The 15,770-nt window shown below is 45.7% G+C and overlaps 1 protein-coding gene across 1 annotated transcript in view; it reads left to right on the forward strand.

The window, feature by feature from the left end:
* The window catches only part of KIAA1549L (KIAA1549 like), a 107,640-nt gene that overhangs the window by 24,599 nt on the left and 67,271 nt on the right, over positions 1–15,770 (forward strand). The window contains exons 9-10 of the mRNA XM_036259001.1: positions 4,688–4,859; positions 13,844–14,007. Coding sequence (XP_036114894.1) covers positions 4,688–4,859; positions 13,844–14,007 — 336 coding nt within the window. The remainder of the gene's footprint in view (positions 1–4,687; positions 4,860–13,843; positions 14,008–15,770) is intronic.

Here is a 15,770-nt window from a genome sequence, read left to right on the forward strand (position 1 = left end):
GGAGCCGTAGCAGACTCTGGTGCTCTGCCCAGATCCCCTTACCACGTCTATGAATGCCATCAGCCCCCTCTGAATCGTTAGGGAGAAATTGCTCCTGAGATGCTAGAACCCACCTTGTCCACACCATGGCGGCTGAAGTGCCTGGATCCCGACCAGTGGTGGGGGCACAGATCCCCAGCTGCCTTGTCTCTGAGCCAGGAGAATTCTGAAATGTCTGTTTCGATCAGAATGAAGCTTTAACTACCCACTGTGGTAACTGGCTTAATAACACCCCTTGTTAGCTCCCTCCCACCCCTTTATCACCTACTCACCTCCCTATCAGTTCCTTGCACCTCTCAAGTAAACTGTCAGCGCTCAACTTCTGAACCTGCTCTGAGGGAACCAAACAGAAGAGAGGAGCCTCCCCAAAGCAGGGACTCCAAGCCTCTGGGTTCTTTAAGCAAGAATAGGGCTGTCTCGAGCATCTTCTAGCCAATCCATATATCTTGAACTGCCCTAATGTGGCCAGATGAGAAGCGATTTCTAACATTTGTTATGCTAATTAACAAAGCTCTGTTGAGCAGGAAAACACGTTGGGGAAGGACACCCCTTATAGCTGCCTCCAGAGTGGGTTTCCTAACTCGAATCGAGCCCAGTGCCCATGGTGTGAGCTCCCGATGGTGGGTGTAAATGAACCCGAACACACATGCATGCTACCATACCGCGTGAGAGGAAGCGTTCAAAAGGAAATTAGACATCAGCACAGTCTGCCTGCAGATTATGTCCCCAGGCAGTCTCGGAAGCACAAAGAACCTATCTTCTGAAACACGCTTTCCCCACTTGAGTCCGCTGTGCCCTCGAGGGAGACTCCAGGTCTCACATTCACAGCCAGTGACTTCGGTCACTTGTCCTGCTGTAAATGTCTTTGTGGCTTGTGACAGCCTTGTCCTGAGATAAAGTGACCCTTAATTTCTCTAGCCAGGTTGGCGATTTTTCCTCTGTGGGTTCTTAGTAAACTCTTTTTTTCACACTTCTCCAAGCCACAAAGAGGACAGTGACATGGGATTTGCCTCAGCTGAAGGGGGAGACAAATTATTTACTCCTAACACCTGCAGTCTCGGTGTCATTAGTAAAGCTAACAGTCTAACAACATTCTATGTGTTGACAAGGGCCCCCAGTGAGACAGTCTTCTCTCTTTTCCTCTGAGTACCCAGTGTGCTTGGCCTCTATAGTCAGTCACCGGGAAAGTCTGAGCGAAACAAGTAGGAATTTATTTCTGCAAATCCCTAATTTGCAGAGGTTGTAGATCAACTTCTAACATCACCTTTGGAGAAATCTTGGTAAGAAGGATTTCCTAATAAATTGAAATTGAGTGCAGTTACTAGATATTTGAAAGCTCATTCACCTTCTACCTGGTTGTACTAATACTCTCCTCACCTCCTCTCCCACAAGGGACAGGAATAATGTGTCCAAATTTACCAAGTAGAATTCACTCCACATAGCTGACCTCGTCTTTCCACACAGAGGCCTGTCTTCTGGAATCTGATCGTTTTAAAAGATGAGCTACCTTCATGAATGTAGAGATTTAGAGGTCTAGAATTTAGAGATTTCTCTAGTAGATATATTTGGGGAAAATGAGTCCAAAGAAGAAATACACACCACCAATACATATTTTTAAATGTCTGACTCCATTTGTCATAAAAGTAATGCAAGTTTTAACTGCCAGATCACATTTTTATCTACCGAAGACGGGTGAACTGGTACCGCCCCGTATTGGTGAGGGCGCTGGGAGACGGTACTTTCAAACAGTACGTGGGTGTGACCTCTCGGGAGGGCAAGTGAGCAATTTAGACGAGAACGTTCTATTTTTTTCTCTCTTAAAGATGTTTTTCCCCTCTCTTTAAAAAACTTTCTCTCTTTTTTATGAAATTTGTTAGGGTGACATTGATAAATAAAATTATATAGATTTCTGCTGTACAATTCTATAATACATCAACTATGTATTTTATTGTATGTTCACCACCCCAAGCCAAGTCTTCTTCCATCACCCCCCCCCCAATACCCTGTTCTACCTCCCTCACACCCCTTTCCTTCTGATAACCACAAGAACCTTGGAGGTGGTCACAAACTTCCTCCTAGGTCTTCATTTCAAAGACGGAGTAAACAAAGATGAAGGTGAGAGCAGCATTTCTCAGCTGAGCAAAGGGCTCTCTGGCCAGACCAGCGTGGGTCGGGCTGCGCCGTAGCCCCTTCTTGACGAGTCCAAGGCATATTTGCAAACCAAAGACTAAAAAGACCTATAGTAAATAAATCTCCTTTCTACATATTATATGGTTTCTAAATGTAAATGCCAGCAAGACCCTTGTTTTTAGTACTATCTCCAGTTCTCCAACATTTTATTGGAACATGTTCAAACCCACAGAAACATTTGAAAAATGATACGGTAAACACCCATATACTCACCATGTAGGTTCTGCAGTTATCAGTGTGGACTATGCACTGTTTTATACTGCTAGCATGTCATTTCCACACTGTTGTAGAACTTGATAGAAATGGAATCCTATAGTATATTCTCTTTTGTATAAAGCTTTCTTTTTCTTTTTTGACTCAGTGTAGTGTTTTTGAGATTCATCCATGTTGTTGTGTTATCTGTCCATTTATTTATTTATTTATTGATTGATTGATTGCTGAATAATATTCCCTTGTATGAATATTCCACAGTTGACTCATTCTTCTGTTGATGGCTACTGGGCTTTTCCCAGTTTTTAGCGAGTATAAACAAAACTGCCGTGAACATTCTCCTGCAAGTCTTTCTATGGCCATGTGCTCTCATTTCTCTTGGGTAGGTAGGAGTTGAGTTGCTGTTCATGGGGTTGGTGTGTGTTCATTCTGTACGAAACTACCTGATCTTTCCCCAAAGTGTAGCGTTTTCCTCTCCCCCCAGCCAGATGAGGAGCTCCAGTCACTCCACGTTCTCATCAGCACTTGGTACTGTCAGCCCTTGTTATCCGAGCCGTCCGGTGGGTGCTGGTGTCTGTGGCTTAAACTGAATCTCCCCATTGAGCCTTTTTTATATGCCCATTGGCGATTTAGATGTCTTCCTTTGTGAATTGTCTGGTCAGATTTTTTAAATCCCATTTTTATTGAGTTGTAGGAATATCTATTTAATTGTTATATATAGCATATATACCAAGGGGTCTAAAAATATAGAGTTTAAAGACCACTAATAGAAAGAATCCACAACCCAAAGGGTAAGAACATTATTCTTAGCTTACCTCAGAAGCATTTTGTGTCTTTTATTATACACACTTCCTTTTGTCCTATCAGAGTTGAATGTGCTTCTGAATTTTGTGTTAACACATGCCTGTATTTGCTCTATATATTTTACCATCCCTAAATAGTACATCATTTGGTTTTGCCTGTTTTTGAATTCTATGTTCTGTGATGCTCAGTGTCAGACTATTGTATTCAGCCATATTATACAAAAGCCAGAGGTCATTTAGACTACTATATAATATTCCATTATGTGTCTATACCATAGCTCGTTCGTCCATTCTACTGTTAGTGAGTTTTGAATTTTTAGGTTTTTTTTTTTTTTGCTATTAACAATGCTATTATAAACATTTTTGTAATATCTTTCAATTACCTATGAAACTCGTAATCTGTAATACACACTTTAGAAAAACACTATACTGTGCTATAAAGTCTATCAATTGTTAATTATAACAGTGAAAAGTTGATAACAACCTAAATGTTCAAAAATGAAGGGTCAGTTATGTGCATGAGACATGCATGCAGTAGAACATTATGTAGGTATTAAAATGTATGTTTTATGCATTTATCATGATTTCCAATTATTAATCACAATACTGGAAAATGAATAACAATTTAAATGTTTATCAATAGAGGATTTGCTGAATAAATTTATGAGGTGTGAATTATAACGTAGGAATGAACATTTATACCTTTGTTATATTTAAGATCATTTAAAGATACAAGTAACAATAGCAATATGTTATACTGTATAGCGAGTATAATAAATAATTTTGTAAAATAATAAATAAAAGGTTTGTGGAGGGAAAACAAAAAATACTCTAAAATGATCATAGTCATTAGCTTGTGGTGGAGGAAGTACAGAGTGTTTTTATTTTGTTTCACTTCTTGATTCTTTTCTGTATTTTCAAATTTTCTGTAGTGAATATGTATAACTTGCACGGTGAGAAAAAGCAAGAAAGGTTCTTTTAGGAAAAGAACTTGGAGTCTCCAGATACTGCTTTTATCAGAGATCTTTGGAATTGCAGACATATATGTTCATTTTTTTTCTTCTCTGGCAATTTCAGGAGTTTGAAATTACAAATCTTGTTTGAGAAGAACCTAACATGCCCTGAATTAATGTGCAGGCCTATTTTCAAATGAGGCCAGAGTTCTCTGGAGGCTGCAAGACATCACTGCTTCAGTGTTTTCTCCAGCCTCAAACTGTGCTTTCCAGATGTTCATAGTTTCTCCTCCCCGCCTCCCCTCCGGTGACAGCAGGGCTTTCGCGGGTTGGTGCTGGGGAGGTACGTGAAGGTTGATGTCTAAAATGTATGGTGTGGGTGCACTGGGCCATAGAAGGCTTCAGCAGTCAGGAGAGAGCCTGCTGGTCACCCGAGGGATTGCAGGGTCTATGCAAGGTGCCCTAGAAACATGGCCTCTTTTTTTCTGAAAGATGGTCAAGATGCAGCGCGTGCCGGGACCCAAGGACCCAGCGGAGCTGACTTACTACACCCTGTACAACGGGAAGCCTTTGCTGGGGACTGCAGCTGCCAAGATCCTGAGCACCATTGACTCCCAAAGGATGGCCTTGACCTTGCATCACGTTGTCCTTCTGCAAGCTGACCGTAAGGGGATATTCTTTCCATTCATTCTTTTTAACCCGTTAAATGTTTTCTGCAAATCAAATGATTCCCTAAGCTCCAGTTAATGGACCCAGAGATAAACACATTTCTGTTCTAGAAGGTTTTTCAATCAGTCAGCTGTGTTTGAAGCAATACGATTTGGGTAAGAGATATGTTTCGAATATTAGAAAGATAGTAATAATATTGCTATGCCCAAATTCTACCCACTCTTCCTCCTCAGTATAGTCAGGTGAATGGTTGGAAAAGTCACCACAGCTGAGATCATATTTGTCTGCTGGGGAGTTAAAGATAATTTGCAGAGCCCCACAAGAACTGCGTTGGTGCTGGAAGACATACAGAGGTGGGCAAGGCCTGCTCCCTGCCGCTAAGGAGCAGAGAGGGCGTTCATGCAGATCCAAAGGAGTGGCCTGCAGGACAGTGCTACAAGGAGGCAGGGTGACACCGGGGCTGACAGGGGGGTTTGCTCTGAAGGGGCACCTGGAAAGAGTGTGCAGAGGATATTAAAAGGATATTAAAAATAATAGCTGCCTCTTTGAATACCCTCCCTCATGGCAGCTGCTGTGCTCATGGCTCTACATAGATTTCCCACTTTCTCTTCTCATCGGGGCAACTTTATTCAGCTCCAAATTACAGATGAGGAAACCGAGGCTCAGAAAAGTTAACTGAGTTGGTCAGCCCCGCAGAAATAGTGCTTAGGTCACCCAGATATGAATCTAGATGTGTCCAACCGCAAACATAGGTTCTTAACTGTGTTACACGCTAAGATTTCAGCAGAGGGAGAGGAAGGGTGTATATTCCAGAGAGAGGGAGCAGCGTGAGAAAAAGAATGGAAGCGGAAAGTATCGGGTATGCTTGGAAAACAAGGAGCTCAGTGCCTGGAGTGCAGAAACACGGGGGGGAGTTGATGGCCTTAGAGAGGTGTATTGCTTGAGAGAGTCCGGCCTTGGTGGGCAGGGGAAGGAGAATGTGCGTATACGATTCATTTGCTGGAGATTTTCGCCTGGTTCACTGTCTCTGCTTCTGCCTGGTTCACTGTGTCTGCTTCTGCATTGCTTCTTCGGTCCCAGCTACTTTGACCTATGAGTTCTGTGGCCCCCTCACTTCGGTCAGAGGCCTGTGATGCTTGAGAAAGGGCAGAAAATCGAGAGCTGGCTTTATTTAGAGCAAGGGGTGAACAGAGTGTCGGAGGAGGTGGTTGAGGCTAAGGAGCCCTGGCTGATGGTGAAGGGGACAGTGGAAGGTGTGAGAGCACAGGTGGGAGAGAGATCGGGCCAGATTTAGAAGATGCACGGAGCCTTTTGGGAATGAGTCCCGGGATCACCTAGGGGATCACCCAGAGGCTGGCTACGACTCAGAGAGCCAGGCTCCAGAGCCTGTTCGGCCGAGCCCCAAAGTGCTGTCTCTCAGCCTGACTTCTCTGTCTCCTCCAGATCCACGTGGTCCTCTCGGGTCCCTTCTGCAATAACTCCCCCTCGCCTCCATTTCATCGTGTCCTCTTAGACTTTGCAAGTGCTTCCCAAATAACTTGACCTCAGTCACTTTGCCGTTAATGCACCATCCATACTGTAATTAGAGTCATTATATACTCTTTGGAAAACACAGATTCTGATCTTACATCTACTCCATTAAAAAAAATACATTTGATGGTTCTCTATTGTTCACAGAATAAAATCTAGACTCCTTAAAATGGGTCTTCCAAGCCCTTCGTACTAGGTACTCAACCGACGCCCCGGTCCCTTCCCAGCCGGGTCCCCTCTCCTTCATACCTCATGCTTCGGCCACACAGGAGTACTCATCCCTCACATTTCCTATTCCTCTGAAGCCTTCCTTGACCCCTGAAGCAGAGCCCCCTGTCCCCAATCTTCTTAGTTCCAGGGGCTTCCATTGCCCTTATCACATTGAGCACATGAGTTGTTTCTCTCTCCCTCATGAGCCTTTTAAAAGCGGTGGCAATGTCTCATTTATCTCTGAATATCCAGCCCCAACTACTGTCTGGCTCTGTTCTTGAGAAGGCAAATGACTGGCCTTTGCTAAGTGCCTGTGCCAGGCCCCGAGGGAGGCACATGGTTGGAAGACACCGAAGCGGAGCAGGGGGGAGCAGAGCCTTTGCAGCAAGACAGACCTGGATGCGTGCCCCTGCGCTTCCACTTAGCTGGGGAGCTCAGAGACAAGTGGACGGCCCTCTCTGACCTTCATTGTCCTCATCTGTAAAGTGGTGATACATTTTTTTAAAAACAGACCTAATAGAGCTACTCGGAGGACTAAATGAGAGAATTATGCATGGACAGGGCTTAGTACAATCCTGGGGCGCCGATTAAGCACTTAGTAAGTGGTAGCTGAATGTCTCATTTGTCCACAAGGTAGGACTGAAGGAAAGAGGGAGGGAGGAAAGAAAGGTGATGTGAAGGTTAGGGACCCATATAGTTCACAGAATAGGGGGCTACTAGTGAAAATAGAAAGGGGGTTGGAGGGGAGAAGCATTTTTAGAAAGGAGAGGTATTAAGGGGTGCTGTTGGGATATTGAGGGGTGCTGATAAAACATTGAGGGTGTTGGTGGGATATTGAGGACTGAAGTTAAGAAAGTTGTTGGAATTCAAGCCTGGATTTCAGAAGAGAAGTTCAAGTTAACACTATAGATTTTGAGAATGTTGTTATTGTTAAAATCCCAGAGAAAATCTGAGTGCTTTGGGGGAGGGTGTAGCTGGAGGACAGACCGTGGGACATGCCTCCATGCCCAGGATCGGATGAGGAAGAAGCTGCGACCAATGAAGAAGAGGAGGAACAGAGATGTTGTCAATCTCATTTTCTCCTAATGGTTCTGAAATCAGCCTGCCGTGTGAATCTGAGGTCAACACTTTGAACGGTCACAGTGTTGAATGAACACCTTATCCCTCTGGGGGATAGGGGGTTGTTAACGTTCTGTGTGTTCCAGGGTCTTCTAAATTGCTAGTTCTGGGCCAGGGTACAGGGCCCTGTGTGCCCTTCAATTGGAGGGTACAGTGCCACTTCACCTCGTCACCTCTAGGTAAGGAGGCAGCAGGGAATTCTAAAGAGGCAGCTGCATTTACTGTGAAGGTTTTCATCCGCTCCCTTTGCAGGACCTGGAGTGAGAGGCCCTTCATAGTAGTTGTCTAGCTGACAGAGTCGAAAAAAGTCTCTCCACGCAGAGCCAAACCAGAGCAGGAATTGGTTTGCCTTACATGGCCATCAGACATTCACCTCAAAAATGTCATTTACAGAAAGCTACAGGCTGACCTTGTGGTGAAAGGAACTCATGCTCATTCGATTTTTTTTCCAACAAATTTATTTATTTATTTTTTATCCTTACCCAAGGACATTTTTGCATTTATCTTCAGATAGAGCGGGAGGGAGAGAGGGAGTAAGAGAGAAACATCGATGTGAGAGAGACACATTGACTAGCTGCCTCCTGTGTGACCCCAACCGGGGCCGGGGACAAACTGCAGCCAAGATACATGCCCTTAGCAGGAACCGAACCTGGGTCTCTCTGGTCCGCGGGCCAATGCTCTAACCGCTGAGCCAAACCGGCCAGGGATCAACAAATTCCTTTTTTAAGCACCTGTTATGTGCCTGGTACTGTTCCAGGCACCGGAGACCTAGCAGTGGATGAAACAGACAAAGTCCGACCTCATGGAGCTTACATTCCTGAGTGGGCAGATCAAATAAAAATAAATAAATAATGTTTCATGCTAATAAGTGCCGTGGAGAAAAATTAAGCAGGGAAGGGCTAAGGGACGCTGAGGAGATAACAGTGATTTTAAATTCTTGGGGAGGGGGTCAAGAAGAGGATCGCTGAGGTAGTCACTTTTGAGTGACCCCTGAAGATACCTGGGGACGAGGTTCCAGGAAGAAGGGGATGGTGGGAGATCAGCAAGGAGGTCAGAGGCACGCAGGGGCCTCATGGGCCGCACCCCGAGGGGGATGACAGCCATGGGGTGGTTTGGGCAGGCGGACAGCATGGGCCAAGCACTCAGCAGCGGCCGGCCCTGGGCGAGGCCCGCCTCCCCATCCACTCACACCAGCCATGATCTCTGGTGTTTTCACAGCCTCACAAAAATGAGCCAGAAACATTTCAAAACAGATTTCTTCTCTTTTCAACATTGGTTCCATGTGAGAATAATTTATTTTTAGTTTAGCTTATGTGGATCCTTTGCCTTCATTCTTTCTGACAAACGTGCGCGTGCACACGTGCGTGCGTTTGTGTATGTGTGTGTATTAACCCAGAACTGACTTAAACTGTGTATTTCAGAGAAGTGATTTTTCATAAAAGCACCTAACCCATTGGGGCTCAGTTTGCTCACCTGCAAACTGGGGATAAGAACAGCACCCAGGCAAAGGTCCTGTCACGGCACCTAACCCGCAGAGATGCTCAGAACATGTCCCCTTTCCTGTCCTTCCTCTACTGACTTTCTTGCCAATCGAATAACCATTTGTTTCTTTTCACCTCTGTACATGACTTTGTAGTTTTAGATCATTGTGCCAATGAATATATTGTGTTTGCATGACTTCAGTTTGACCTAACCTTACTGTGTCTTTGACTATTAAATGAATTTATTAATGTACATAAGATCAGTCTGTTCTCTCCTCATTGAAATAGAGGTAAAAGGATTTCACAGACTGCACCAAGAAGGAACATATCCACCAAAACAACAAAGTTGAGTAAAAGCAGAACACGTGTACCTAGTTCATTCTTGCTCACGAAAAAAAAAAAAACAGGTCTATGTTTAGGGCGCCCTGTTCTGGCGCACTATACATCTTCTTTATCGGGGTAGAACAGCGTAGCCAAAAAGAGGCACATTTTTCACAGCAGGTCTAAGCTTTAAAAAATGTCGAAGACATTTATACTCACATAGAAATACCAAATTACTAAAAGCAGTAGCAATTAAATGTTTAATGTCAACAGAAGCACATTATCTAATGAGCTGTTTTCAGAAGTTAATAATGTGATTAATCACCAATTGACAAAAACCGAGGAAAAGATGTTCTTTTTCCCTAATAGCACTCCGGAGCGAAGTGCTGCCTGATGAGAGGCCCCAGCTGAAGGCCGGGGGTGGTGGGGGTCAGAGGCAGGTGGGCTGGCTTCCCGGCCAGGTCCTCACCAATGGGATCTTTATATTCCAGAGTCTGGTGCTCAGCTTTGCCAGTCTAGTTCAACAGGATCAGGAGGATCAACTCATGCTAACCAGATTGACTAAGATATTGAAATATAAATCAGATTGGCAGTATATTAATTTAAAATATGGATTAGAAATACTAAGGAGATGGCACTTCTCTTTCTAACTGCCCGTTACTCTGTCCCGTATGAAAATCTGTATGGGAAGCTGAATTGTAACAAGGGTAATGGTAGTTAATTTAGACATTCATTCAGCTTTTAATTGAGCACCTACTATGTACAAGGTCCTGTTCTAGGCCCTGCAGATACAGCAGTGAACAAGGGACAAAACGTTTCCTGCCCTCTTGGAGTGTATATTCTAACAGAGGGGCTGGGGGTGCCAGATGACATATGGACCATGTCAGATAGTGACATGTGCTTTAGAGTGTGACCCGGGTGCCTGCGGCATGGGTACTGCATGGTAGCTTGTTAGAAAGGCAGAATCTCAGGCCCTACCCCAACCCACATGAACCAGAACCCATGTTTAAGTGAGATTCCAGGTGATTGACGTACACATGAACGTTTCAGAAGCACTGCATTAGAAGAAAGATTGAGCCCTGGCCAGTTTGGCTCAGCGGTTAGAGCGTTGGCCTGCGGTCTGGAGAGACCCGGGTTCGGTTCCCGCTAAGGGCATGTACTTCGGTTGCGGTTTGTCCCGGCCCTGGTTGGTCGTGTGGGTGGCAGCCACTCGATGTGTCCCTTCACGTCGATGTTTCTCTCTCTCTCTCTGTTCCTCTCCCTCCCTCCCACTCTATCTGTACAAAAAAAGGAAAAATATCCTCGGGTGAGGATAAAAAAAAAAAAAAAAAAAGAAGAAAGATTGAGTAGGATAAGGGGAATGGAGCGTGCCAGGGAGTACAGGAGAGGACTCACAGATAGGTGGCACTTGTTTAGAGCCCTGAAGAGAAGGGTCAACACTGATGACAAAGTTGTTGGCCTGAGAGCCCTGGCTGGTTTTCTCAGTGGTTAGAGCATCATCCCATGGACCGATGAGTCGCGGGTTCAATTCCAGTCAAGGGCACTTACCTTGGTTGCGGTTCGTCCCCGGCCCTGCTTGGGGTCGAGTGGGAGGCAGCCAGTCTACGTGTCTCTCTCACAACACGCTGATGTTTCTCTCTCTCTCCCTCCCTCCCACTCTATCTGAAGAAGTAAAACATCCTCGGGTGAAGATTAAAAAAAAAATTATTGGCCTGAGAAACTGGGAGGGGGAGCCATGAGAATATGTAGGTGAAGAATGTTCTAGGTGGAGGGATCAGCCAGTGCAAAGGCCCTGAGACAGGGGCATGTCCAGCACATCCAAGGAACAGTAGGAGGCCAGTGGTGGTAACAGAGTGAGTCAAGGGGAGAGCAATGGGCTTATAAGGCCAGACTGAGGTGGTTGTAGGGGCAGATCACTTAGGGACTCATAGAAATTATAAGGATTCTCTGGCCTTTACTGTGAGTAGGGTGGGAGCCTCTAGAGCAGCGGTTCTCAACCTGTGGGTCACGACCCCTTTGAGGGTGGAACGACCTTTTCACAGAGGTGGCCTAAGACCATCGGAAAACACGTATTTCCGACGGTCTTAGGAACCGAGACACCGCTCCTCATCCATCTCCAGGCGGGTCCGCCCACATGCAGATGCGCCCACACACAACATGAGGAGCTGCATTAAAGGGTCGTGGCACTAGGAAGGTTGGGAACCACTGCTCTAGAGGGTTTTGAGCAGAAGAGTGTTGTGATATGAGTTTTTAAAGTATCACTCCAGCTGCTGTGTTACAAATAGACCATAGGGGACAAGGTGCAGGGTGGGAGGCCGCTGAGTGATTCAGGGGGAGATGTAGGGAGTTTGGACCACAGTGAAAGCGGCGGTGACGGAAAGAAGGGAACAAACCCTGGGTATGTCCCGAGGATGGAGATGACAGGGTTTGTTGATGAATGGGATGTTGGATGAGGGTAAAAGAGAAGGGTCAACGCTGATGACGAAATTACTGGCCTGAGAAACTGGAAGGAAGAAGTTGACATTTATTGGAGTGGAGAATATCACAGGAAGAATAGGTTTCGGAGGGAAGTGGAGAGTGGATTCTGGACATATTAACTTGAGGTAGCTCTTAGGTATCTAACTGGAGAGTGGAGCTGGCAGTTGGACGTAGGAATCTAGAATTGAGGGTGGAGGTTGGAGATGTATAAATGAGCTTCATCAGAACACAGGTGGTATTGATTTATTTATTTTACATATGTTTTTATTGATTTTTTTTTTAGAGAGAGGGGAAGGGAGAGAGAGATAAAAACAAAACATTGATGTGAGAGAGAAACATCAATCGGCTGCCTCCTGCACTCCCCCCACCAGGGATCAAGCCCGCAACCCGGGCATGTGCCCTGAACGGGAATCGAACCAGGACCTCTCAGTCTATGGGATGACAGTCATCCACTGAGCCACACCAGCTGGGCAGAACACAGGTGATATTTAAAGCCATGATTCTATGAGATCATCCAGGGAGTGGGGAAGAGAACTTGGTGGTACTAATGGACAGCGTGACCAAACCAAAACAGCCAGTTGCATGAAGATAGACCTGCCATCCATCCAGATTACCCATGTTTGCCAGTCAGGGCACATTCCCCTGGCATGACAACTCCTTGCCTGGCCTTTGGTTCTCATTCTGTAGCTTTTCTGCAGACCCCACTCCCTTCCAAGAATGCCTTTCTACAGACAGTTGCTTTGGTTACTGTTTTCTTTATTTTGGTTCTAAGAACATAGTGGTCCTTTTGATTGAACTGAAGTGTTTTCCAAGGTTCCCCACCAGTGATTATAGGGGACTCTCATCCACCTCACGCCAGGGCCTTTCCTTTTTCTTACATTTTTCTAACCCAACTTATTAAAAAATTGAAAGAATTGTATGGTGAACACCCAAATCTCCACCACCTAGATTCCACAATGAGCATTTTACTATATTTTTATTACTACATATCTGTTCATCTATCAATCCTTCCATTCACCAATTCATCCATCTTATTTTCCGATGCATTTCAAGGTTGCAAACATCTGTAGACTTCAACCCTAAACACTTCAGCGTGCATATCATTGCCTCAAGTTCAGTATTTTTTTATGATGTTTTAGGTGAAATTTACATACAGTGAAATGCACAGACCCTACATATCTCATTTGATGCGTTTTGACAAATGTGTACACCTGTGTAATGCCAGCTGCTGTCGGGATATAGAGCATGTCTGATAACACATTCTTCCAACTGACATTGGCTTTGGTCATTCTTTTCTGTACTCTGGCTCTGAGAACAGCCGGATCCTTTTGATTAGACTGAAGCATTCCCAGCTTCCCCAGCCAGCCATTTGCGAACGTGGGAGGGAGGTCTCCGCTGGGTACACTTTAATCAACCCTTATTCAGAGGGTGACTTCACGACAATATTTAGAATCATCTCTCTGTGGCCTTTGCTTCCTGATTCCAGCACTCTAATGCTCAGATTTCTTCTCTCTTCTTTTTGACTCATTGACATCACCAATGAGGAAAATTGATACCTATCCATCGTCCTCCTCCTCCTTTTAGTAGCACCTTTTATTGAGCACCTACCGAAGCACCACATGTGTCTCGTCTCACTGATGCCTCACAAAGTGATAGCCCCATTTTACAGATGAGGAAACTGAGACTCAGAGACCTTGAGTCACTTGTCCAAGGCAAGAGCCTTTCTGATCCCAAACCCTCTGAACCATCTCACGATTTGGGACTGGGAGGGATTGTCTCTGGTGGCCTTCCCCTTCCCAGTGCTCCTTGTCATGTGCTCCCCACTGGCTCTTCCCTGCAGCTGTGGTGAAGAACCCACCCAACAACCTGTGGATCATCGCCGCGGTGCTGGCACCCATCGCCGTGGTCACCGTCATCATCATCATCATCACTGCTGTGCTCTGCCGGAAGAACAAGAACGACTTCAAGCCGGACACTGTGATGAACCTGCCTCAGAGGGCAAAGGTAGGCCGTGGACGCGGGCGGAGAGACGCAGGAGCCCGGCCTGCAGGGGGCGCTCTGCCTGCCTTTCCTCCCTTAGCTTTTGAGACATTGCTAGTCCCTTCAGAAACATTCTCATTTCCAAGGAGTCCTTTCATTCATTAATTTATCTGTTTGAATGTTTAAAAGTTTGTGGTGAAATGTACATAACAAAATGTATCATCTTAATCATTTTTAAGTCAACAATTCAGTGTTGTTAAGCATAATTATTTTGTTGTACTCCCTTTATTTATTTATTTTATCCTCACCCACAGATATGTTTATTGATTTTAGAGAAAGGTGGAAGGGGGGGAGAGAGGGAGAGAGAGAGAGAAACATTGATGTCAGAGAGAAATATGGATCAGTTGCCTCCCATACGGACCCCAACCAAGGATGTGTCCTGACTGGGAATCAAACCCTCAGCCTTTTGGTATAGGGGACGATGCTGCCACCACCTGGGCCGGTCAAGGCTGTACCGCCTTCATTTGTCATCAGGACTGACAGCTAATGCTGTCTCATGCCCACTCTGCTGTCAGTGCTTCTAAGCGCTTCACATAGAGCAGTTCACTCGGCCCTCGCACCTACCCTCCGAGGAAGGGCCCTTCTCGTACAGATGAGGAAACTGAGGCACAGAAAACTAGCTAGACCTAAAAGGGGCCTTCATCGAATCTGACCCCCTCTGGCAAAGAAGTGACTCCCTCAAGATCGCAGTTAGTAAGTAGCAGAACTCTTAGTAGAGTTAGGTCTCTTGTCTCACAACGCAGGGCTCTTCACCTAAGACCCTCAGAATGTCCCTTCTTCCGCTGGCCGGAGTGGCTAATTCTCAAAGGCTGCCATGAGGGGCGAGCTGCAAAACCTCGGCCAGTCAGCTGTCACACCCCAGTGGCTCCAATGAAGCCTGGCCAGGAGGTCATCCACTCTCAACAGCCTCCACAGGCCTGCCCCGGCCACCTCTGGTGCCTGGGAGGGGAAGGGACTGCGGACATCCAAAGGCTGATTTCCATTCACGTGCTCCCTCCATGGTATTCCGTGAAGGGCATACAATGCCCTGCAATACCCGACGTCTAAATGATGCCGGACAATTTTCTGGGCTCCCCTACGTCTGTCACCTCCCTTGCTCATTACAGCAGCCCTTGCTACTCACAGTGAGGTAGGTGGCTGGGAAGATTTTATTATTTTATTGCTAAGAAACTCAAAGAGATACTGCGGGACTTGTCCAAAGTCACACGACTCTCAGCAGAGGGGCGACTCAGGCCCACATCCGAGTCTTTGGGTTCTTTCTACTTTCTACACCTCTCTGAACCCTGAGCCTTGGCAGGTAGAACCCTCCTCCAGCTCTGAGTTCCCGAGCTTAGTCCATCTGTGCAGGAATGAAACGGTGAATGAAATTTCGTAGCCACTGGAATGCATGTCATGGAGATCGTTCTTGCTGGGAGTCACGCATGCCTCGTTTTTCTGGATGATCACTCTTAGCTTCAGCCAAAGAAATCAAATGAATTTTATTGTTTATTAAACCAATTCACCTATTGAGAAGCTGCAGCCTGATTAGACACTCCGTCTCCTGCAGAGCCAAACCCCAAAGAATGTCGTTCTGATTCTGTTGACACAAAGCCACCTGCTTCCCAGATGCAGCGTGATGTCGGGAATTACCCAAGCAGTGAAAAATGAGACTGTTCCGAGTGGGGGTATTTCATTTCCATCCGAGCTTACCTGAGCCTCTCAGACATAGCAGTCATCACCAGAATCTA

The sequence above is a fragment of the Molossus molossus genome, unplaced genomic scaffold, assembly GCF_014108415.1.
Source record: "Molossus molossus isolate mMolMol1 unplaced genomic scaffold, mMolMol1.p scaffold_m16_p_13, whole genome shotgun sequence".
NCBI classification, from domain to species: domain Eukaryota; kingdom Metazoa; phylum Chordata; class Mammalia; order Chiroptera; family Molossidae; genus Molossus; species Molossus molossus.